Raw genomic sequence first — 26,722 nt, 5'->3', positions numbered from 1 at the left:
AAAATGTATTGAGTTCCTATGATGTGTCAGGCACTGTTCTAGACACTGAGGAGAATAGTGAACAAGAGAGACAAGAGTCCTTGACCCTGGAAGCTTACATTCTAGTAGTTGGAGATGCCAGACACGAAAAAAATATATATATAATTTCAGATTAGGGTGAGCGCTATAAAGAAAAGAGAGGTCAGATGATGGAAAGTAATTAAAAGATGGGGGGGAGATAAGAGATCTAAGTAATTTTGCCTAAGACCGTGTAACAGTGGCAACTCAAATTCTAATTCCAGTTGCCTGGTCTCTCTACTATATAATACCACCCTTCCTATTCTTTGTGGGAAGACCTCCTCAGTCAAAGGCACAGCTCAAATACTCTTTTTGTATTGCCCCTTTATAGAAGTGATCACTCTATTTATTCAGCTCTCATTAGTGCAACTGGCTTATAGCTCTGTTATGGCACTCACAACTTTTCTTAGCTGGGCATTAGTCTATACAGCCTAATAATTGTAGATTCCTTAAGATTAGAGATGTGTATCATTTATTTTGGGCTTCCAGACCTTACAAAGTACCTGGTACATAGTAAATCTCAATACCCTCTTGTTCTTCAACTCAATGATGATTTTCATTTAAAATGTGATCCACATGAGTGCTACTCATATAAACTAAATCTTCAATTAAAGGTTTGGACACGTTTTAGAAGAGACAAGAATAAATAATGGAGTATCAGGTCAAGTCACCATAGTAATAACCTGATGCAGATGACCACAAAGGAGCTGAAGTTTTCTGGGGGTAGAAGGGTGATTCTTAAATGTTGAAAGGAAAGGCAGAGATCAGGATGAGTAGAGGGACATGGCCACACGTCATGTGTTAGAACTACCTTGCTAGGATTTTCAAACTATCCATGCTGTTCCCAGTGTGGAGGTGGTGGGAACGATGATGCCCACCCACAGTTAAGAACTACTACCTGAGTGAATCATCACAGTGAGGTAATGTGTTATTATCTCTCAGGTATACTGGAATGGAAAAAAATACCTAGAACCACTGGGCTAGAGGGCACATGGCACAACATAAAGAGACCTCGTTGCCTTCTGCATAGAGGTAAGAACTGAAAGTTGGTAGAACAAAAGAAAAAGCACAGACAGAAGGGAATCTGACCAAGAATAAAAACAAACACCAAACAAACACGAGAATGCCAATATCCAAGACAGAGGAAAAAGAGAAGCCAGGAAAACAGCCGGGGCAGAGGAGTGGCTGCAGAGGAAGGAGAAAATGGAGACGGTACAATAATGAGAAAGCAAGGCGGCAGTTCTAATGGGAAGGAGCTAAAATGACAAACGCCAAAGAGGAGCGGAGAAAGAGAAAGTTGAGAAAGGCTTGGATGAATCATTAGCCAGTTCAATGGCGACCTAGGAAGAGTATGATAGGAGTCTTAAAGGAATTTGAAGAGGATGGAAAAGGTAAGTCAATGAAGAAGAGAGTTACAGTCTCTGCTTCACCGAAGAGTCTTCTCAGCAGCATAACCAGACACTCAATTGCGAAGGACCACTGAGAGCAGTGACTTAATTCTGATACCTCAACAGTGTTGGGTCCAACGACAGCACCTCGGAAAATAACCAAGACTACTGATCTACCTACTGGGAAGCCATTTCAGTGGGCAGGATTTTTTTTTTAGCATACAGTTGTGTTTTCAAACATTATTATTATAACCATTTGGATGACCTCATCATTAAAAAGCCTAAAAGTTGTTTTTTTTATAACGAAGCATTTAACCTATTAAAGTCTAACAGAACCATAAGACGTCATCCAGTATGTGACATTTGCAAAAAAATCCCAACCAAGTAATTAAATGCCCTTCAAAACGAACTAAGAGTAAAAATAAAATGAAATAGTTTGAGAATCTTGAACTCAGTAATACCTTCTATGTTGTTCTTTATCTTTACTCAGTACCACCATTCATACAGAGCACCGTACGTATCAACTGAAATAGATAACTTCCCAAAATAATGGATTTTAAGACAGGTGACAGTCATAAACTAATGTTGGCTGACATCAGAAGAGGACACCTACACCCTCAGGGGAGATAATCTGATGGAGATAACAAGCCAAACAAATATTCCACTACGAACACATAAAACCAATGGTATATATTCTAAACACAACTGAAATATATATAATCAAGTATGTGACCAGTAATAGTGATGCAAAGCCATTTATTTACATGAGTCAGACTGAAAACAACTTAAAAGGATATTTTTAAGACACTTCTGATGAAGGAGGGAAACTTAAGGGATTATGAAGAAGGCGCTATCAGGAGGAAGAAAGAAGTAAGCCTTCTAGGTGGGACCAATTATTTCAAAATCTGAGAAGGAAAAATTGTTTGGTCCTATTTGGTGCTATTATATATAGTTTTTCTTTCTTTTCTTTTTTAAAGATTTTACTTATTTATTAGAGAGAGACAGCGAGAGAGAGCGAGCACAAGGAGGGGGAGTGGGAGAGGGAGAAGCAGGCTTCCTGCTGAGCAGGGAGCCCGACGCGGGGCTCCATCCCAGGACCCTGGGATCATGACCTGAGCCGGAGGCAGACGCTTCACGACTGAGCCACCCAGGCGCCCTATATGTGGTTTTTCTTATGTATGAAAGAACGTGAAGCCACATTATCATGTCATTAAAAATCTTCCAGAGGGCCTGATTGCCTTCACTAAATTGGACAATCTCCAGATGGGCAAGGGCCACCCTCTACCCTCTCCTGCTTCCTCTGTCTATCCTGTGGGACTCCCTTTCTACAAGTCCCACTCTTGAAGGCCTGACTGTCTGCGGCTGCCAGCAAATACCACGCCGCTTCATGCCGTGCACCCTTGCTCATGCTTTTCCTTTTGTCTAGAGCTTCTGCTCCTCTCTCTCCAGGGGGTAACACCTACCACTTGTGGAAGATGGATCTCAGGTCCCAGTCCTTGAGGGGTCACTCCTAGAGTTCAGTGAGATCCATTTATTGTACTCATTTCATTCAGACAACTCGGATTCCTCTTTTAGTCCTCAGTTAACACCATCTCCTTGCTGTTCTAAAGCTAGGTGAGATGCCCCTCACTTTTGTGTTCAGTTAGCACCTCTTTCCTAAAATTTGGCCCATTATGTTGTAATTCTCTATATTCCTTCCTGTAAGTAGTGTGTAAGCTCTTCTAAGAGCAAGAACAAAACTTATTCAGCTTTCTAGATTTTATACTTAGCAAAGTGTTGACATATAGGTGCTACCTACTAAAATGTAAGCTCACAAAGATAGGGATTTTTGTCTGTTTTAGCCTGCTGGTGTATCACTAAACATAGAGAATGGTGCCTGGCACACAATAATTGCTCAATGGATATTTGCTACTTAATGTTTAAATAAATATTCCTAAACGGAAATGAACTGGATGATTGAAAGACATGCTCTAAATGTTCCCAAACTTAAAAAAATATAACATGTGCATAACATTGTAAACCAAGTGATTTTAAATTTGTATATAGCTGAAGAGTTCTATATTTATAAACAGGAAGATTATTTAGGCAAGTGAAAAACCTACAGCAGAATCAATTAATTACTTTATATGTGAACAAACACTCTAAAAGAGAGTCTAAGAAAATATGGAAATAATTTTAAGGGAAATTTTTTTCAAATGATTTTGTGCCAGACAACTTGGTAGGCAATGGATTTATGTCTCAATTATTCCTCATAGAAGCATCCTTTCTTTATTAGACATTCTAGGGCAGTTAAATAAGGTCAAAAGATTTGACTTCTCTTTCTTGATGTAAGCATTGTACCACTCAGTTCATAAAGGTCTAATTAACAAAGCTTTCATTTGTTTGTATTCAATTAATCTAATAACAGTCAAGTTTCTATTAATGAGTAAATACTACAGCTAAGCTTATGTCTGACTTAGTTTTGCAAAACAGCACAATAGTTTTGGTCACCATACTGGAATATAATTTTCTTTTTATCAAGGTCATTTGGCACCAGCTTTTCATACCATAACTGCAGATGGTCATTTCATTGGTAAATATGAGAAAAATACAAAGAGTACAGACACATTAGAGACCTTGGGCCCTTGGTTTTTATTTTAGCATTGAACTAAACCTATAATACTTCCTTTGAAAGACACAAGAATTAATTGTACCTGAATCTCAGTTTTACTGAGTTTTATCCAGTGGCTTCTAACACACTGGATAAGATACACTTAACTCTCTAAAGATGAGAAAATAAACAGCACATATTTCACAGATCCCAGGGAAAAGAATCATTACATCTCAAGCACTAGGCTTTTCTTCAGCCAACTGTCAAGGATCAAAGGAAAAGCAATTGAATGGAAAAGGCACTAGACTCATACAGTTCTCTTCAGCCTGCCAGAGCCCACCACTACAGAGGACAGAGAAAATAACATCCTTAGGTTAAAATGCCTGAATTCTCAATTAACTATAATAGTGCTTCTGCAGTCAACACTACTTGAAAAGGGTTAAGGCAAAACTGTGCATTGGACATACACGGCAAGTTTTCATGAGAGGACCAAAAGAGAAACCATGGTCCATATAATGTCTTTGCACCCCTTGCTTGCTGATCAGGAAAACAGATTAAGATGCAAATATCTCATTTCCCACATTATACATTTAAACTTCACTTATGCACTCCACTTAAGTCATCTGCTCCCCCACTGACACTCCCCAAGTTCATGAAGTACCTGCAACATGAAGGTTTTATTGGAATGCAATATTGCTTTACTCAGCTGTGGGAAGTGATATACACAAGGGGGCAGTGGTATTTGGCCAGTAAGCAGGTTTTTTGTTGTTTTTTTCTTTTTCTCCCCCCCGCCTTTTTTTTTTGGCTATCAAAGTTATCTTAAAATGTTTTGAATTTGAATACCTTGAGCTAGGCATGCCCTTTCTAGCATGCAGCTACATCCCTAACACAAAGTTACTTCACATATATGTGTATGTATGTATGTATGTATGTATGCATATATGTATGTATGTATTATCTGCCTGGCTCCTGAAGGCATTTGAGTTTTGGACTCTTGAAATGAATAATAATAGTTCCTTTACAGTTCACTAAGTCCTATTACATACCTTATTTCATCTTATCTTTTATTATCCCTATTTTAGGGATGAGGAAACTAAAGCTCAAAAAGTGATTTCTTCAAGGTTACCCAGCTAGTAAATCATGGATCTCAAGGGAAGTTATTCCGATTTCCAGTTCCATGCTTTTGGCTTGCATTCTATCAGAAGTGGCTAACATGTGGTTCTGTGACTCATGAGGTGATGGGCGTGAGGCCTTTGAATTCCTGTGTAGGAAATAGACAGAGATGCCTTCTGGCAGGGAAGTTTTCAGATGAGGTTTTAACTAAAATGTATTTTGATGAATGGGTAAGATTTCCACAGACTGACATTAAGTGTGATGTTGCAAGTAGTGAAAATAGTTGGATCAAAGTGACAGAAGCTGGAAAGTGCAAGACACACTCAGGATGCATCAACCAGGGAGAATCGGAACATGGAGATGGGGAAAGATGAGGAGAAGCCCTAATGGCAAAGAACCAGACAGGAAGGAAAGGAGTTTACATGCTATTTGGGAAACCAAGGGGAGGCACTGAAAGATTTCAAGCTAAAAGTCAAATGGGTCAGAAGGATCACATTAGGATTTGAGGAGAGTAGAGGACAGGGTGAAAGAAAGTAGAGAATGGAAGGCTAAACAAGAGAGTTAGGCTGAGTCAGTGGCCAAGAGACTGAACTAGAGAATTGGGGAAAAATATGTAGATTACTCACTGACTTCCCTCAAAATGTTTATTTTGCTTGAAAACAGTAAGAATTTACCTGGCAACTCCTCAAACTATGGCTAAAACATTAACAAAATTTCAGCCTGCAGGATGGATTCACATTCAACTGGAAAAAGTACAGAAAGGCAGGTGGGGGCATGGGAAAGTCTAGGGGACCGGGAATCAGCAGGCTGGTCCTGGCTCTGCCTCTTCCTAGTTATGTCACTTACTTGTCTTCCCAGAATCTTAACTTCCTCTTTTGAAAGGTGGGTAGAACAAACCTGTTGTCCTTCACAAAACTGACTACCATGCAAAGGTGACAACTGTGATCTTATAGCTGTTGTTAAAGTCTTCATAACTGACAGTAACACAGCAAAATCCTAACTTAAGCAATAAATTGACTCTGTATCATTAGCCAATGTTTATAAAACCACCAGAGAAATAACACTCAAATCTGTTATTGGTGTTTTAAAAGAAAGGCGGAACATTTCAGTTTATCATTTTTTATTTAAAAGAGCATGATTTGAATTACTTTCATATTTAACATGATGGGAAAATCAAATTAGGAAGTACATGTAAGTCGGAGATTACTTTTAAAGTTTTTACAGCTAGCTAAATTTATGAAAACTTGCCATTTGTTAATACAGAGATTAATTTGGTAAGCCCAAATGAATATTATACTTTGTATTAAAGAAGCCATATATCAAAAAAGTTATTAAGTTCACAGCTTTAAAAAAAAAAAGAAGCACTATTTTTAGATGAATAAGACAGACCTGTAATTCATGTCTGATCTTTGCCTTAGAAAAAGCATCTGTTTTCTTCACCGTGTAGTTAGCCCAAATAATGAATCCTATTTTGGCTATTCTGGCCACAAAAATCCCCTTTTTAACTGCTAAATTAATCATATGGCATCTTATATGTTAGCAATGACACAAATTCGCTAAAGAGTTACAGGTTTAATTCAAATGTACTTTCATTTCTAAGAGTATCCATTCCAAAAATCTACTTCAGAATTTTATTTGATAGAATCAAAAACTATAGACTTAACACCAAACCTCGGAACATGTTCATTGCAAACGCATTTTTATGTAGTTTGTGGGCAAGTCAACTGACGCTTACTTCATTTTTAAATTTTATATAATAGCACAGTGGAGGTGGAGACAGAAAAAAAAGGGTACCACTCTGAACTTCACTGGAATACCTGGAAGAAGGTATAAAATTCAGATGATGCGAGTCCGTGTTCACCATACAGTATTTGAAAGATTTATTTTAAGTCTAATGGTATCTTAAGGGTATAGGGATGCTAGGGATACTCATGTTATCATGTATTAAAAACACCACAATGATTACATTCTACAACAGAGTGTATGTGAAAAACCAATGTGATTGCACACTCAGGATATATTAAAAAAATAACCTTGAATGTATATATAGAGATTAAAAAGTGTCTCTGGAGATTAATAAGGGGAAGACCTCTGTGTAGGAAATAGACTGAACATAGCTGGTTATCTTGTGCTTCCTTTCAATGACACTTTTGGGTTACTGCAATCAAAAGCAAATAAAAGCAGACACCCAATATGATCAATATCTGATCCTAATTCAAATGGGCATTTCCTTTTTGTACTAAATACTTACATGAAATGATGACACAACCCCATGTATTTCTTTCTCCTCTTTTTTGTTCCAAAATGGATCTATGGCAACAATCATCTAACAACCTCCTAAGTGCTTGTTTTATGAATCTGGCCCTTACTCAAGAAGGTACATTGGGAAGTCTTTTAATCTCCTTCTGAAAAGAATTTCCCGGATTGCATTTAAGTTCAAGTTCAAGGGTATTAAAATGCACAAAGGAGAGTGAAAAAGGTGCTAGGTTATAGATTTTAACTTCTTAACTAGAAAACTGACTCAAAATAGATTTTCTAATTTACAATGAATCAAAAGAGAAAACATTAGACCATAGCAAAAGTGGCACAAATGTATCAAAAACCAAATGAATAAACATTTGAGGAGATTTATTATTAGAAATTGCAATAAATTTTGGAAAGATGAATTGATTTTAGTTAAAAGGTATAACTGACAATTTATTGGGCGGGAAGATGCATTATTTTCCAATTGTTATCCATCTACAGTAAAACTGATTTGTGTCCTATTGTATTTTATGGAAAAGGAGAGTGCAACTCTCAGTGATTTAGATTAAATGTATTAATCATAACCAGGCACTGTGAACTATATATCTACTATTAAAGAAGATTTTTGACATTTAATTCTGTAGCAATATTTTGGCTCTGTACCACTCTTCTTAAATCCAATTCCTGCTACAGTTGGCAGATTTCTCCCTTTTAATTTTATGAGGCTTAAAGTAGCATTTAACCACCCATGCGGTAAATAATGCGGGATTAGAAATATTTAGTGTTTTGTTTCCCTTTCAAGAGTGGTAATCCATCAAATCCAAAAATGTTCTCTAAAATTTTTCTGTATTTTTGGCAATCTCTAATATATGATATCATAAAAACTATAAAATTAAATAAAATGCATTACATAGCCAGAATAGATCTGCTTTCCTAAAGAACTGCCTTAACCTGAAAGACCAGGTAGAAACCTCTTTGAACCAGAAATGTGGAATCCTTACTGAAACACAAAACAAAACAAAATAAAAAATACGGATTAAAACATGGTAACTAACTAGATTAGAATCTTTTAATTTTATTCCCCCAAGTAGCAAATCTTAATGAGGGTGTGCAAATAACTTTGAAACAGCTAAACCATTTAACATCTATCTAAAACACACATTCTTGCAAGACAAGGTATTAAAGTTATATAGGAAAACAATTAGTGAACACTTAAGATGTGCTAGGTATTTGGTTAAGCACTCATAAAAGTAAAAATAAATTTTAAGTTTAGTACATATATCACGTGATGCACATTTACTCCCAACAAATAAATTTAGTAATTTTTTTAAAACAAGTGAGGCACAAAACAGAAATGAACTGATTAACCTATGGAAGTTAATATTTTACCTATCATTTTGAATAGTTCCAGAACATTTTTATATTTAACATGTGAGCTTAAAAATAATTAAAAATTTCAATTAAAAAGTATATTCTGTTATTAAATCAAAATAACCACCAGAAGTAAAACTACTTTAAACAAAATCAAATTCCCATTTTAAATTTTAATTCACATGAAATGTTAATTTTGGTTATTAGCGAGTCCAAATTATTACACCAGTCACACTATAACTGCACGCAGTACTTTGAGATCTATCAAAGTAATAAAGTAACCTGTCTAACGAGTAATTATCTATATTTAATCTATATATAAAACAAATGGCCCAGAAATGAGTAAAGTGTGTAATTCACTCAAGACACATGGATGCCATATATTCATGGTGAGAACATCTAATTTCTTCATACATATTCGTATCTTAATTGACTTTTAACAAAGTTTATGATTATGAGTGTTGTGAAAACAGTGTGTGTCCTAGTGTCTAAATGAAATCAAGGATTACCGACCAGCAATAAGATAATCTAAAAAGCATGTGTGTGTGTGTGTGTGTGTGTGTGTGTGTGTGTGTGTGTTTGCGGAAAAGTCCCTTCTCATATATAAAGTGTCTGCTTTGCCCTTCTTGCCCTTCACAGTGCTACACTGTGGAGCTGGGGAGCTGGGAGTTATATGTTGGGAAAAACAGGAGAGAACTTATCCAGTCAGCTAGATAGCCAGCACCTCGAGGAGCATTCCAATGGAAATCAAGTCATTTCAATTACAAACATAAGACAGAATATATACAATATGTTAGTAATATATATAATACATGCAATTATTTGTTGAGGAAACAGGATGACTCTATGATTTTGTTTGATCAAGGAAGAGTTAGATTACTTGTATTTCCTATAAACAATCAACTCCAAAGGCTGGACATGTACTAGTATTTTATGAAGCTATCCGCAGAAGTAGATTAGGGAAAAGTCGTGATACTAATAAATATGAACAAGGCTAATACCAAATTTGCAGCATTATTTATTTCAATACAATCAGCAACAATTTAAAAGGGTGAATTAAGAATTTAGATGACAAAAATTCTTGACTCTTTCCCTGAAATGAGAACGCAATCAAATTTTGAAGAGGACAACTTTTACAAGCTGACAAGAAACTTAAGTTTCAAGCTCCATAGTATTTTCAAGACATATCACTGTAGTTTGAGCTAAAAAATACCTAAGAGAGTATAACTCCTGAAAATTTTTGTTTGTAAAAGGGTTGGAATTCAGACCTAGCTCTGATTCTTCTTAATGAAGCCAATGCTTGGAAAATCTGTGAATCCATAAAAAAAGAAAAGTTTTAAATGTCAGCAAAGACCTAATAAGTTAAATCAACAGGTTAAATCAAAGGACAGGAGAGAAAACATGTAAGTGTAAGAGGTGACAGGAGGAACAGACAGCATATTTATATGATGCAAACTATTACGTTGAAAAATAAAACAGATAACCAATTCAGCACATTGACCTTAATCAACCAAACTCAGAACGATCTGCCCAATATATTCATGAAAATAATCAAACTACCTGACTGAAATGTATTATTTCTAGGCCATTAGGCCCAGACATTTTTTTGAGAAATTAAAAATTAAGTGTAAATATATTTTTTACCCTTGAAGGGGAGGCTGTATAGCTTGATGTCTAAGTCCCTGGGGAGCTGCCCATGAGGTCAGAGTTTACATCCTGACACTACCAATTACTAGCTGTGGCCTTAAACAAGTCATTTAAGCCATTTGTCCCTGTTCCTGGTTTATAAGATAAGAGAGGAGAATAATATTTACCTCAGTAGGCTTTTTTTCAACATTAAATGAATTAACATACATAAAGAGATTAAAACACCACCTGGCAAATAATAAGAACTCAATAAATGTGAGGTAATATAATTAATAGCAATAAAATATTTCTGTCCTTTAATATTAGTTACATACAAACTCATACGAGAAATAAATTATTTATCAATATACTAACATCAAATATTATGCAGCTGTTCAAACAAATGAATGAAAAATAAGTATAATTTACAATCTGACTTTTTTTTTTAAAGATTTATTTTATTTTAGAGAAAGAGAAAGAAAGACAGAGAGTTGGGGGGGGACAGGGAGGAGGGAGAGATTTTCAAGCAGACGCCTCACTGAGTGTGGAGCCCGATGTGGGACTTGATCCCAGAACCCTGAGATCATGACCGGAGCTGAAACCAAGAGTTGGATGCTTAACCGACTGAGCCGCCGGGCGCCCCTCTGACTTTTTAAGGTGTAAAAACCGAGGTGCAGAGGAACAGATGCTGTCTTTGCACAGACAGGCACGGGAGGAACTGGGTGTAGCACAAAGACCTTCCACTGGATATTTTTTGTCCTGTTTGACTTTTAAAACCTGTGCATGTATTACTTTTTTATAAAAATGGAAATTACAAGAAAAGGACACTAGGTGAGATTTCCCAGCATCCACAACCCACTGATCATACATTTATTTTAGCTCTCTCCCAGAGCCCTACTAAAATGACATGAAAGAATAAAAAGGTCAAATTCCACTAGGACAAAGAGAATAGGAAAGAAGATACCACCAACCAAGGTACTTCAACAAAATTATACGTGAAAATCAAATGGGTGTGTGGCTGGCTGTTCAGCTTTCTTTAGTGCAAGGGGGGGTGGGGAGAGGGTGGCAACAAAAAGCAAGCTGACTAAAGCAGCAGACTGCAGAAAGTTTCAGAAGTTGGAGGTGCCAGATCCCTCCCAAACAGGGAGTCTATTAAGAAAAAAAAAAAAAAAAGTTGATCCCCTGATCCCAATCCTTAGCCACAGTCTTATCATATTATTACTGCTACCCTATAGCAAAGAAGAACCTCAAAACTTATCATTTAAATATGTTAAAACTATAATCAACACTGGGTGTTCATATATGCAAGTGATGAATCACTGAACTCTACCTCTGAAACCAATAATATTTTCTATGTTAATTAATTGAATTAAAATAAAATTAAATAAAAAAACCTAAAAAAATAGATAAATAAAAATAAAAATGTTAAACTAGAAAGGGGCCATACTGATGGTGACGTGATATACCTTTACTAGGTCAGGGGGAATTCAGTGAAAGTCAGCACACTGAATGCTCCGTCCTCTGCTTTGCAATTAGAATGCTGGCCAGTGGACTCAACACTGTCCCACCCACCACCCTTGAGGCAGGAGATTACTTAGTAGGAGATTATTTCCAAGGGAAATCCCTATTGCAGGAACATTTAAGGATTCTCCAACCAAAAGGTACACAAGCCCCGCGTCTGCACACTAGGCATTGAATCAGCTTTTCTTTAATGCTTTGTTAAATGAAATCCCATCCGCCATCACATCATAAAATACATACATAAAAGGACAACATAAAAACAATGAAGAATTTAGACACTACTCTTGGTAGGAAAGGATGTTACTTAAGGTTGAACTGGCTTCGTAACTAGTGGTGGAAAACTCCTTAAAAAACAGAGGGTGATAACTAGTAATCTCCACCAACATTCTCAAAATTATTAAGCACATCCTATGTGCCTGAGCTGGATGCCCGTCACGGGGGTGCTAAATGTACTTAACGGGTATAATGCAAACATAAGCAGAAGAATAAAGAATAAAACAGAGACAGGAGGGGCAATGGTGTTTCAGAAGATGGAATGATCTCTCAAATGTGAAGAGTTGGAGAAGGTTTTAAAGAAAAGGTAAAGAATGTGAACTGTTCCTTGAAGGGTATGAATCTAACAGTAAGGAGAGGGACATACTGTTGCGAGCAAAGCTATAGTATGAATGAATGTGGCTGATCAGGGGAAAGCTGAAGGAGGCGTGGGCGTGTTGAGAACCGTAAGACCATTGGGGAAGGAGTGAAGTGTTAGAGTTCCTAGGTGAGCAGTAGGTAGAAAGGAACAAACCTAGATTTTATGATTAAGGCAGTGAAAACTATTTTTTGGCTTGGACTTAACAATGTTTTAAAAATATTTACTTGGAGTTACATGTGATATGGATCAGGGGAAGGAAAACTGGAAGACAGACCAGGGACAAACCTAATGTAAGGTTATGAGTAACTACCCTAAGGCACTGAAACGAAGGGGCTAACAGGAGAGATAAAGAAATAAGATTCAGACATGTCTAGATGTGGAAAGAGTGAAGGAATAAAGAGAACACATAAACTAAAATTTGAATTGAAGAATGAAAAACCACTTGGGATCAATGCTTCCCTTAACCAATGTTAGTTCTCCCCTCTCTGTCTCTTTCCCAGTTAATTTTTATTAACCAAACTGTAAGGTACTGAGGCTATAGGCATATCTTATTCATTTTTGTATTCCTGGCCTTTCCCACAACAAAGACATCACGAGCCTGTGTGTACAACTGAACCAAGAAATATGTGGCTGAAAATACACAGGCAAGACACACTGAGTTTCTGAGTCAGATGAAACATACTTATTTATTCATCCAACAAATGATATAAGACACTCTTATAAAATGTTTTTGTGGATCAAAAAATTAGAAGAGTCTATCAAAAACACATGTAAATGAAATGGAATGGGAGGAAGCCTAAGTAATAATTGTTTACTTTTTAAAGACTGTAGATTCTAAAGAAGTACTTTTAGACTACAGACTTCAAAATCTAAACAAATCTGAAAGACCTCAAAAAGACCAAGTGCATGCTATTAAATATTCCTACAATTCTACTGCAACCTAAAGATAAATGCACCTGCAACGCTATCATGGTGAACTGTCTATAACCAATGATCAGATTTAAATATGAAGTTCTAAGAGGACGATGCTATATTGGGGATGGCTCAAGTCATCGCTTTTTTTTTTTAAGAGTTTATTTATTTATTCATGAGAGAGAGAGAGAGAGAGAGAAGCAGAGGGAGAAGCAGGCTCCCCACTGAACAGAGAGTCTGGCAGTGGGGAGCCCGATGCAGGACTCGATCCAAGGACCCTGGGATCATGACCTGAGCCGAAGGCAGATGCTCAACCATCTGAGCCACCCAGGCGCCCCAAGTCATCACTTCTTTTGTATCCAAAGAGATCATGAAACTTCTACTTTATTCCCTCAAGAAGCACTGGTCAATGTTTTAGACAACTGTCATTTAACAACAAACATTTTACAATTTTTACTGGCTTAAAATATTTATAAATAACTTTTGGCCTGCAACTCTGGTTTGTCAGAATCCTGTTGCCTGGATGACAGGCAACAAATACCTGCTTGAGAATCCTGTTGCCTGGATGACAGGCAACAAATACCTGCTTGGCATTTTCTAACTATTGTACAGGGAACCCCTTTTATTTATATGACTTCTTTGTGAATTCTCATTTGTTCAAATTGACCTTCAGTGGGAAGATTTGCAGTTGACTTCAAAGAGAAAGCGCTTGTTAAATATTTTTTTTGGAAGTGTTTTACCCATCACTGATTTTGAATTTTTCTGGTATTAGATATCTGACATATCTGAAGGCAAATTAGAAAACTAAGTTTTATAGACCATCAGAATAATTCTATCAGCAACATATAAAACAGAAAACCAAAGTTGAAGCTTTGAAGAAAGTGAAATGTATGCAACATTTCTGTTTCTCCGATTCTGACTAAAAGAAATAAGGAAGGAAGGAAGGAAGGAAAGATGAAAGGAAGAAAGAAAAGAAAGAAAGAAAGAAAGAAAGAAAGAAAGAAAGAAAGAAAGAAAGAAAGAAAGAAAGAAAGAAGAAAGGAAGGAAGGAAGGAAGGAAGGAAGGAAGGAAGGAAGGAAGAAAGAAAGAAAGAAAGAAAGAAAGAAAGAAAGAAAGAAAGAAAGAAAGAAGAAAAAAAGAAAAGAAAGAAAGAAAGAAAGAAAGAAGAAAGAGAAAGAAAGAAGAAAAAAGAAAAGAAAGAAAGAAAGAAAAAGAAAGAAGAAAGAAAGGAAGGAAGGAAGGAAGAAAGAAAGAAAGAAAGAAAGAAAGAAACAAACAAACAAAAGTAATGGGGACTCCAGCAATGTTACCGCCATTTTTTAAAGAGCAACAAGGAAGAGAGGTATTGAGTCTCCATCTGTGGAATCAAATGGTTACCAATCATCAGTCTTAATTTCTAAAGAAAGAACATTTTTAGAACATTATTTCAAAGGTTTCTCAGGATACAAGAGAGTAATTTAAAATGATAAACATAATCCTGACACTTTCTAAAAACCTCAAATGTTTGCTTTTAAGGAGATTCAAAAAAATCCCCCAATCTTTAAACAAGTCATTTTTCTTTACTAACAGCCTGATAACCTAACAACTTACGCACAAATGGCAAAATGAAAAAAGATTTTAAAAAAGAAAGTGTGGCAGTTCATGTATTTTTAAAAATGTAATAGAAAGACTATTCGCCGTGCACAATATTTAAGTGGCCACAAAGGCAGAACTACTACATCACAATATTAAATTTCAAAACAGACATCATGATTAAATCCAAAGAAGAAAACCAAACACTGTATAAATATTTGGCACCTGTAAACTTTCTTTTAATAAAAAAAATTCAAAAGCATCAATAGTAATATTGTTCTTTGTAAACAAAAATGACACTCTTTTGTAATGTACATGCCTACCTACAGTGACATTTAAAAACTGTCATCAGTCTGGTCAGGAAACAGGAGAAACCTCTAGGACCTACCCCCAACTTCTTGAATAAACGGGTTTCAGTAATGCACACCCTTGTTTCTTTTCCCAGGTTGTTCTAAGAGGGATGAGAAGAAAGCACTAGATTAGCCAAGGCTGAAAATTATTCCAGCCTGCAAATCATATTACCTCCAATCACCTTCATGTTCTGTAATTTTATCACATTCCCCTGTTGAATCTTCTCCATGGCCATTTCTATTTACTTACTCACCCTCCTGCCCCAACCAAGTTTATTTTTACTGATTAAAATATAAGCTCCTGGAACCTTTCTGCCTTGCTCACTACTTTAACCCCCATGGGCTAGAACAGTATCTAGCACACAGTACAGACTCAATAAATATATTTTGCATGAATGGATACTACTCAAAAGTCAATCAGATTATTGAGTCCAATAAAATATAGTGGTTCAGTCTACTCTGGATCCCATCTACTAGGGGACAGGGACAGACCGTAGATCCCTAATCTTATAACCACCCAATGTACCCTCTATACTGCTATCCATGTGATCTCTCAAGACAAATCTGGTTACCTTAACCATCCCTGCCCCCCAAGAGATTACATCAGTTTGCATGCATTCCCATGGACCAGAGTCTGAAATGATCTAATTCCAGTCTACCTCACCAAACAAACCCTGTCTACCATATACTCCTCCACACAACATACCTTATATATACTTCAGCAACACTGGATTCAGTTTCCTGAATATACCATGTGGTTTTAAACTTAAGCCTTGCCCATCCATGCAGGTCTGCCAATTCCGTCCCCAGTGAGTTGGTAAGCTAACTCATACCTGAAGTCCCAGCTAACAAATCTTCCTCCTGTATGAAGTCTACCCAAGTTCCATTAAAAAGGGGTAGGAAAGGGGCACCCGGGTGGCTCAGTTGGTTAAGCGGCTGCCTTTGGCCCGGGTCATGATCCCAGAGTCCCGGGATCAAGTCCAGCACTGGGCTCCCTGCTCAGCAGGGAGTCTGCTTCTCCCTCTGACCCTCCCCCCTCTTGTGCTCTCTCTCTCATTCTCTCTCAGATGAATGAATAAAATCTTTAAAAAAAAGGGGGGGGTAGGAAAAGAGCAGTGCAAGAGAAATACAGAGGCTATCATCATGGTTGAAACAGACATGTGACAGCTCCTAGGTACACTGTACAGACTTGGAGAGATAATGAGGGACCATGGAGGGTAAGCAGAGAAAACAGAAACACAGCAAGAAAGCAGACCAGAATTGGATGATGTTAAAGATCAAGAACAAGGTACTATATACTACCTGAAACAAAGAAAGGGACTGGAATGGAGGATTTGGTTCCAGTGATTAATCTGATGGAAACAGTAAAACATTTTAATTTTCATTTTTATTATGGCACACAACTTGATTGTGCTCATTCTTCAAGACAGCAAAGAATGCTGCAGATTTTTCACAATAACTCACACTTCCAATTGCATTTGGTAACCAGGAATGAAGACTATTTTATGAAGAAAATTTATTTATATTTATCAGCAACATGACAAGAGTGAAGAAACTTCCAGATTTCATTAATTTTGACATAGCAAAGGAAAAACAAATTTGAAAGTGTTTTAAGTTGTAAACGTTAATAGGACTAAATGAATTAAAATATATAACTAAAATTTAGAAAAATGTCTGTTACATAGTAAGCATCACTGTAAGTCATTACTAACATTCTCTTTGCTAGGTTCCAGTATTTCTGGAGTATCACACACCCAAACGACAATATAAGAAACCAGGCCAATTCTAGTGGTAAGTAATCAGAAAAGCAGGGACAAATATTTTAAACAGGTAGATAAAAAGTGTAAGTGGTCAAATTTGGCATTATTAAAATACCAAGATTGAACATGTTTATGTATTCTTTCCTAAAGGATTTTAAAAGCTAAATACGGACAACAGAATAAGCATTCAAATACTTGTTGAATGAATAATATAACATATCTATACTATCAAATATGTATATATTCCACTTTTAATAAAGTGTAATACAATAAGACTAAATATCAATATTAATATTGATACTACTTTTAGTGGAACAAAAACTGTTAGATTCAAATTTTCAAATATCAATTATAGGTATTAAATTTATATGTAAAATGTAAGGTGAATAACGACACCAAAAATAGAGAATTTTAAATCAAACAAGAGACACTATCAAAATGTCTTCTGTAGAAGAAATATTTATTACAATTCTACTAAGCAGTACTTCTGTAGGATATAAAATCTACTTTATCTCAAAATAAGTTCTAAGAAAAAAAGTATTAATTTCCAGCCTGAAATCTGGATCTCAAGCTGACTTTGAGATAAGATAAAAACTAAATTATTAACAAACAGTAATAGATGAGAATATATGTGATATATATTTAGAATATAAGAAAATTCTAAATATATATTCTTCTTGGATTCTGCAAAGTAGCCAAAAATGCTTTAAGGATAAAAACAAATATCAATTCAGAGATTATAATTAAGCATTTAGTTATTGAATTCCACTGAAAAATATCAGATAATTAGCACATGGCCAGATTACAGTTGAGGACACACACCGTGTGTATTTTTAAAAATCATTTTAGATTTGTTTTCTATTATAAAATTTCTTAGACTAGTCTAAAAGAAAAGTTTATGTAGTTCCCCTATTTAAATCAAATCCATTTAAAAGGGCCCTTCTGTTGTAAAAGGCTGTAAATCAGACTAAATATTCCCACTCTAGTAACCTAAGAAACAATAAAACAAAGGTTGAGCAAGACAGAGTAAATCATTATAGTACCATTACCATTATCAATATGCCACTCATGAAATCTGGTCTGGTCTTCCATGATATACTTCAGAGAAGGAAAATATATACAATATTCCCTTCTCTTACACAATGAAATGACTCAAGATTCTAAACAGATATAAATTATTTTGAGGGCTATTTCATTGGTGGATATAACAGTATGCTTACTTGTACAGCATGACATTTTAGATTAAGGGTTGATGTTCACATTTTTTTCAGATATTTAACTTGAGAAACACATGTAAATAAATAGTCCCTTAAATCAGATTCATTTTCTTTGACAGAATAACCACCACCATCACCACTATACTTGTTCTCATTTCATGTATACAAAAAAAACTGGACTGATAGGATAATAAGATTTTTAAACAGAACCTTACAACCTTTAGGTACAATTCCTTATGTAATATTAATGTTGGATTTTAGGTAGTATATTTTAAATGGAGTCATTTATTTCCCGATCTTTCAACGACCACTCAATTTGAATGCTAACTTAGAAAAATGCAACACCTGTTCTAAGACCATCAGTTTAAAAACTTTTTTTTCAAAAATCTCTTGTCTATAGAGAACAATGATTAATTAAGATGCTTAGGGGTAGGATATCTTGGCTAACTGAAATGCTATGCTTAAGTCAGGGTAATTGGATTCACTTTATTAATGCTATATCCCAAAATATGTATCTCTGATGGATCATTATTCTGAGGATTATTCACTCTGAATTGTACTTGGGGCAAAAATTCTGGAAATACAGGAGATTCACTCTGCATCTCCTGGATAATGGTCTCAGAATATTCCTCAGAATTAATTTTCATTTGCTTAATTCTCCTAAAAGAGGTAAATATTAGAGGCTTGTTAACTGCGCTCCAATAAATCAGTGCTTTATTCTAACAGAAGTACAGCAATAGTTATTTCTTTCAACATTAAATTCTCAGAACTGTTACTACATTCGCCTGTCATGTATATAGGCAAAATTATTTTTAAAAATCAGGTAACTCTGGTCCAAAACCTCCTAAACAGTATAAGTCCTTCTGCAAATGAATGGCCTAATGATTGAGGGTTAGTTAGGGAGAGTTATTTAGAACAGCTTTTTAATCTGCAATTAGGGTTTGAGATTTAATGCAGTGGCTGTCCATCTAAAATTCACCTGAAATTATTCTTCACAGACTATTAAAGACAAAGACTGGCTCAAATATATATGAAATATAAAAGAAACTTTATAAAAGGTTGCAATATAAAGCACTTTAAATATTAAATATAAAGGCATATCATATATAAAGTATGAAAAGTTTATAATATTTTGCATTTTGACCCATAATACAAATGTTCTCTAAATCAGGACACTCTGTATTTAGTATATCTAATAATAATAACAGTAACTATCATTTATTAAATATATATTATGCGACAAAAATGGTTCTGGACCTATGATGTACAAATAACCTCATTTAATCCTGACAACACTTCTGCAAATTAAATATTGTCTCTATTTAACAGAAAGAGAAGATGAGGTTCAATTTGTTTTTAAAAGTAAAAAGAAGAACCAGAGTGGGGATTCACCAAGTTCAGACTCCAAAACCTCCAACTTATCTGTAATACCACTTTGCCCTTGACAAAACTAAATAGAGTCAATCCTCATTACTATTTGAGAGTTCCACATGTACAAATTTGCCTACTCACTAACATGTATCTGTAACCCCCAAATCAATTCTTTTTTAAATTTTATTTTTAAGTCACCTCTGTACCCAACGTGGGGCTCGAACTTACACCCCCAAGATTAAGAGTCACACGCTCCACCATCTGAGCCAGCCAGATGCCCCACTCTCAAGTCAGTCCTTGTAGCACTTCTAGGGTCATTCAGGAGCATTGAAAAATTTGTCCCCTGGTGCATGTGTGCATTCCCCACTGAGGTCAAAAAAGACAACAGTACCCATTCCTGTTTCAGCTCTAACTCTGTAAACAAGTGTTGTTTTTGTGGTTTATTTGATGCCACATTTTTCAGTTTTGTGTTTTTTGCAATTCATTGTTTTAAATGAACCCCAAGCACAGGGCTGAAGCGCTGACATGGGTTCCTAAGCATAAGAAGGCCATGATGTGCCTTGAGGAGAAATACTTGCGTTAGATCAGCGTAGTTCAGGCATGGGTTATAGTGCTGTTGGTCATGAGTTTAATGTTAATGAATCAACTATATATATTAAGTAAGGTGTTTTTAGACACAAAGATACGTAAAACAAGGTTATGTATTGATCGACTGATAAAAATGTCATGACCGGAGGCTCATAGGAACCTAACCTGGTATTTCCCTTAGGAGCAATTGTTCAGTATTTGCTAATTAGTGTTCAGGGTGACTTTAGAGAACATAACTATGGTGAATAATGAAAAATCCAATTGAAAACTTCACTCCCAAGAATGTTTCCATTAATATTTCAGTGAAAAATTGTTCAGTCATTTCCTTCAAAGGTCATGACTATATCTGTGCAGTCACTACTCATCTGCGTAAGAGAAAGAAACCTTTCGTTGCCATTCTGTTTCATGGGCTGTAGCTACATGTGTCTGACTTTGCTCAGAAAATTAATCTCTCTTCAAAGCAATCTGGCTTTCCAGTGTGAAAGTCTGAGGAATTAAATTGAATTCTTATTTCTGGATGTCATGGGTACTGTTTAAATATGACTGTTTTGTGAGATTATGATTTTTAAGACTAGACTGTTACATATGATATGGACACCATGAGCAACAACAGCAACAACAAAACTTAGCAGAGGAATTTAAAAATATCAGCACAAATTGGAACTCTTACCTTTCTTGTCCAAGTCAGATATTTTATTGAAAAAAAAAAATTACAGTACTTAAAAATCCAAACAAGGACAATTCAGGATTGAAAGAAAGAAAGCCGAAGGAGCCCATTGTCTTCAGTAAAATTTGAATACAAAAAAATGTAGACCAGGAAAACAGTTTATGGCCTAATGCACTAGTTCGATGATAAACACACACATATAGTATTTCTCCATCAAGTGAAACTTAATCACCTTTTTACAATTTAGAGAGGGAAGGCAGCTTTTACTATGGTTAAGCCATGTATCATCAATACCATGAAGCTGGCCTATCAGATGTAATAGCTTCTATAAAATACCACAGTGAGATTGCAATAAGCCTAGAAAATGGGCTACAAATCCCATCTATGCTCAAGCAAGCAGTGAACCAAAAATAAAAATAGGTAAAACTGAACCAAGAACTAGATAGCATTCATCTAGATTCATGATTGGTAAGGCAAAGTTCATAGGCCAAGGTTTTAAAGTGACTTATTCAGATCTAAAAGGCAGTCATTATACAAAATAAAATAAAAGCATTTATGTAATTCAGAAAAAAAATCACGAATTTTTACTCTAAAGGACACAGCACAAAAAAAGCTTACTTACAATGACCAAACACCACATTATTGTACCTCTAAAATATCACTTTAAATATGCAAAGGTAAAGATACTCAAAGTTGCACTTTATCATATTTAATCTCTCCAGTTTAGACAAGCAATCTAAAAGATGTCACACGCTTTCTGCTTAACACATTTTCTGAAATCTTTCAGATTGTAATACCTTTAGGTAAAAGAAATGTCAACTTTAAGTTTCTTTCCCAATCACCATATTTAAGTTATCCATTAAATGCTGAATTAACAATTAATCCATACAACAATATAAAAATACATGTATTAAATCACAGTTTTCATCCATTATGGGAACGTAATAAAAAATACTCATCATTGTAACATACCATTTTGAAGAATTCAAATGGCCTGAATGTTGTAGAGTGTCTATAAATTATACCATCAATAGAAATGTTACATTTTCCCCTCTGCTTGTGAAAATGAGCTCATGCAAGTATTTCTGACACTCACAGTGACACATATGGTCTGCCAAGGGTGTGCAAGCAGCTCTCACTTTTAAACATGACAATATGATTCAGAGGCATACAGTATTAGTTGAAATACCAGCTTTCACATGATTTCCAGAAGCTCTAAGCCAAAATGATAATTTTGAGTGGTTGCAGGTATCAGACAGAGCAGATAATTTAAAAAGTAATAATAAATGATTCTACTAGCACAGACTAGTTATCACTGTAGTTAGCTTTAAAACTAGGATGATTCTCTTTTGTAGTACAATGAACACTACACTATAAAATACAATGGGTTTGCAATACAGAGCAGATTTTCCAAGTAGAAAGCAAACTGAACAAAACAGAAATTCTAGTAAAGATTATCAACCTTACCTACTACTCATCTTAGCCCTTGTTAAAATACCCTGAGTAAAATGCAGATATTTTAAATAATGCTGGTTATGTAAGACTTCTCTAAAAATGAGCCATAAATGTCAATGCATCATGTTTATTTACAACAGTCAGAGATGTAAAAATTAGTTCTTAACCAGTCACAATATAAACATTAAGGAATACTTATGTGAGATCTGGAAGTTTTCCATTTTCTAGGTTTTGTTAGTATTTTGGCAAAGCAAGTAATACATAAATGGATTCAATGTAAAAAAAAAATCATAAAAGAGAAAAATATATAAAATTTACAGTAGTTCCACCCACCCTGGGCCAGCCTAGATCCCTAGAAAGCCTCCCCAACCAGGTTCACTTCTGACTAAAGGAAGAATACCAGTCCTCCACAGCAAAAACAGCCCCATCTTTTCATCAAAGAGGCTCTCACTTCAGTGATATTCCTCCAGGGGAAGAGGACAGGAGCCAGGTTCCCTCGAATGTCATTCCCCAGATGTTCAAAACGTAACTAATTTATTAGCATTAGAAGATTTGGTTTATAGGGGAATCTCACTGGTCCAGTTTGTAGCCTACAAAAAAATGGATTATTTTTAAGTATAACATTAGAATATGAATAAAGGATGAGGATGTGGCTTTTTATTCCATAGAAATGGATACATTTCCAAACATGACAATTAAACAAAAAAGCATGCCTACCATTGAAGTTGCGGTCCCTCCTGATTTTTTAAAGTTCTTGGAAGGCATTCCATGAAGGCGACTGAGTCTAGCTTGGAAACCTGGAAAATCAAAGTCCTCAATTTAGGAGATTCTGTGATCATTGTTCCTATCAATACAGAATTCAAAATAAGTCGGAGGTAGGAAACGTCTTATATAGTAGTGGGGAAAATGCAAAACACACTTAAAAGATCTGAAGCAATGCCTAGTAGGGTTCTAATGAGCTTAGCACACAACCACTGATTATTTAAGATTTATGGTATTATTCAGGGCTTTTCTTTCCTCCTAATTTACCTTTCTAACATTTCAACATTTTCACACTGGTCCTAGCAAGGAGGCAAGTCAATCTTTCTAATAATTAGAATGCGTGATTAATGTAGTAGCTGAATTACTGGTTGACATGTGTCTTTATAGCATCTGTGTTTAGACACTTTCATTTCCATTTTAGCCTATCCTCTTTTAATGGATATTCCTAGATTCACTATAAGCCCATCATATTCAGCAGTCAGCAAGTGTTACTGACCTCTTCTTCCCGGATGTGACATAAGAGGGAAAGAACCAGTTAAGATACTTTCAAAGACAGGATCTGGTAAATTTTTGTCTAGCTCGGTAGGGTCTTCCTTGTCCCACCAGGGTACAACTCCAGTGATGCCGCAAGCTCCACCTGATTCCTTCTCATAAAACCAGTCACTCTGCTCATCATCACCTGTGCAAATACAAGAAATCCCCCAAAGACTCAGTTTTATTATCCAAATATAGAGTTATCAGATTTTGATTTAAAGAATGCAAGATAGCAATTAAATCTGAATTCCAGAGAAAGGATTTTTCATATAAATATACAGTAACTGCACAAAATTTTTAGTATGTCTAAATACTGCACGGGACACACTTATATTAAAAAATTATTTGTTATATACCTAAAAATCAAATTTAACAAGGGATCCTGTATTTTACCTGGTAATCATTTACATAATCAGTACAGAAAACTTCTCATTCTACACCACAGCTTCATTAAAATATTTTTTAACACTACAACAAGAACTGCCAACATAAGCTGCTATGTTTTAGAATCAATTAAAAAATGTGAAAAACAATAATACTGGTTAATTCTAGGGCAAAAACTGTAGAGAAATCCATTTAAGTTACTACCCTTTCCAAATTAAAGAAAAACAAGCCTTAATCTCCTACAGTGAATTTGAAGTATAAAACTGTAGAACCTGTTCTCTGCAGCTAATAATGGTATACAATTAGCTTAATTTCATGATTTGTATGAAGTGTAAAAGGGGAAATGATCAAGAACAGATGTGACTAAATGAAATTAATCTGATTAAGTTCATTAAGAAATAGTTGTGAAAAAGTAGATTTTAAATGAAAAGTGACAATACCACAGAGTTAACAAAGAAACTATTACTGGACTATGAGAAGCAAGGTATTTTTAAGACAGAACACTATCCATAGTAAGGTGGACTTTTGGGAACACCCACGAGTGTTAACCATGGAGAAATGATCCATTTAAAATTCAGTTTAAAATGTACTGGTGAATCAACAGTATTTTGTTTTTAAAAGAAAATGTGAATCAACAGTATTTTGTTTTTAAAACAGGAATAAGGGGAAAAAATACAGAAGAAGGCAGATGGCTTTTAAAAATAGGTAACAAATAGTTTTTTGAACATGATCCTAGATTGACTAAAGTCTTCATGATTCATCTTAGAAAAACTACTAATTCTGGTTTTTAAGAGGGTCATCACAACTGCCATAAAGTTTTCCCCTTTACAGAAAGAGATTTCTGATTTCCAAAATCTCTTAGTACAAGTATTTTTTAAAAGCAAACTAGGACAAAAACAAAAGCTTCAACGGAAAATGACTTTACGAGGAACAGCCATACTTCAAATTACGAGCGAGTGAAAAATTTAAAGCATTTGCAAAAGCAACGCCACCAGTTTATTTCAATTGAGGATTTAATAAAAATTAATTTAAACAAACGCACATTTCAAAGCACATAAATATTAGTACTTTTACTGAGAATTGTATTAACATTTCCTATAACAGGTATAGGTATAAGAAAGGGAGTCACTTGAAACTAATTACCTTCCATCTTGATTCCAACTGAAACAATGTTATTATACAAAAATGAGGTTATTTTATTTTTGATGTGATACACAACCTTGTTCTTAGCAGGGAAATCAAATAGCTAAAGATTAAGAATTTGAGCTCTGAAGTCAGACCAATTAGAATTGTAGTGTTATGTGACACTGGGTAAGGTATCTCAACTCTATGAGCCTAGGTTTCATCATACCTCCCAAAAAAGAATCTCCCAGGGTTTTCTTAAGAATAATATAAAAACCTAAAGTAAACTGAATGAAAAAAGCACTTAGAAATGTAAAATATAATAAGCTCATAACAAATGCTAGCATATTATTTTAAACCATTCAAAGCTTTTCAAAGATGGACAGACTTGTCCAAAAGTTATTTTTTTTTTAAGTTTTTTTTTGGGGCGCCTGGGTGGTTCAGTCATTAAGCAACTGCCTTCAGCTCAGGTCATGATCTCAGGGTCCTGGGATCGAGCCCCACATCGGGCTCCCTGCTCCAAGGGAAGTCTGCTTCTCCCTCTCCAACTCCCCCTGCTTGTGTTCCCTCTCTCGCTGTGTTTCTCTCTGTCAAATAAATAAATAAAATCTTAAAAAAAAAAGTTTTTTCATTTCCTTTCATTACCAAATGCAACACTTATAATAACTGAGTAGACACATGTATTTAAACGAGAATTTAGGTATATTATCAAGGTAGTCAAACTCACTCTGAGCCCCGAGGTTCTAGCATATTTCAGCAAAGTCTCTTAACTTTAAAAAGTCTATGGTCTTTAAAACAGTATGTACCTATTTATCTGGAATATATATGGGTTTGTAAGTAAGCCAAAATGAATGATCAATTTATTTTATTCCTACCAAAAGGAATGAACAGACTAAGAAAAAAATGCCTAGGTAGCTATTATTTTCTTTTTTCCTATCATTAGACTATTTATAATTTAAAACAGTAAGTTTTGGGTCTTTTTTTACCCCTTAGAACTTACTGCTTTCCTCTAAAGATTCTCAAGAACGGCAGATAACATTTGCAGGTATGCTTCCTGCCCTCTTATTAAGGTTTTTCCTATTTTCTTCCCAAATAGGTGGTTTTAAAATAATGCCATGTGAAAGTGTGAAAAGCTTCAGGGAACTTCAAAGATGTAAAAGACCTAAGTTGTAAGACATGACTGTTTTAACAGTTTACAATATTGAATTCATTAAAACTGTCTAATTACTTAGAAACTAGGGAGGATGAATAAATGTCACGGCTGAATAAAAATGACAAATGACTTGCAAATCCACCTTTATTAATGCTTAAACAGTATTAAATACATTTGGAATCAGGTGGAGAATGAGAACCAGTGTCTTGTGAACTCGCTAAGAGACAAAATTGAAAAGACCGAGGTATGTAAAGCTTTCTTAAGGAAGATAATCCTCCCTTAATATTATTAGCTCCACATGCTAGCTTTTGAAGATAATCAATTACTTTA

General features: G+C 35.2%; 1 protein-coding gene across 5 annotated transcripts in view; it reads right to left on the bottom strand.

The window, feature by feature from the left end:
- Positions 1–26,722, bottom strand: part of GPATCH2 (G-patch domain containing 2) — a 173,202-nt gene that overhangs the window by 129,902 nt on the left and 16,578 nt on the right. For 4 of the 5 annotated variants that reach the window (XM_025892263.2, XM_073884095.1, XM_025892264.2 and 1 more), the window contains exons 4-5: positions 23,696–23,878; positions 23,155–23,234 (exon numbers count right to left, since the gene is read on the bottom strand). In XM_025892263.2, the coding sequence (XP_025748048.1) occupies positions 23,155–23,234; positions 23,696–23,878 (263 nt within the window). Of the gene's footprint in view, positions 1–16,637; positions 23,028–23,154; positions 23,235–23,695; positions 23,879–26,722 lie in introns of those variants that run through there. The other variant, XM_025892266.2, reaches the window with a different exon arrangement.

This window comes from Callorhinus ursinus, unplaced genomic scaffold (assembly GCF_003265705.2).
Source record: "Callorhinus ursinus isolate GAN/ISIS: 27379988/994484 unplaced genomic scaffold, GSC_fseal_2.0 scaffold54, whole genome shotgun sequence".
Lineage (NCBI taxonomy): Eukaryota > Metazoa > Chordata > Mammalia > Carnivora > Otariidae > Callorhinus > Callorhinus ursinus.
This window is presented reverse-complemented; position numbering and strand designations above follow the sequence as displayed.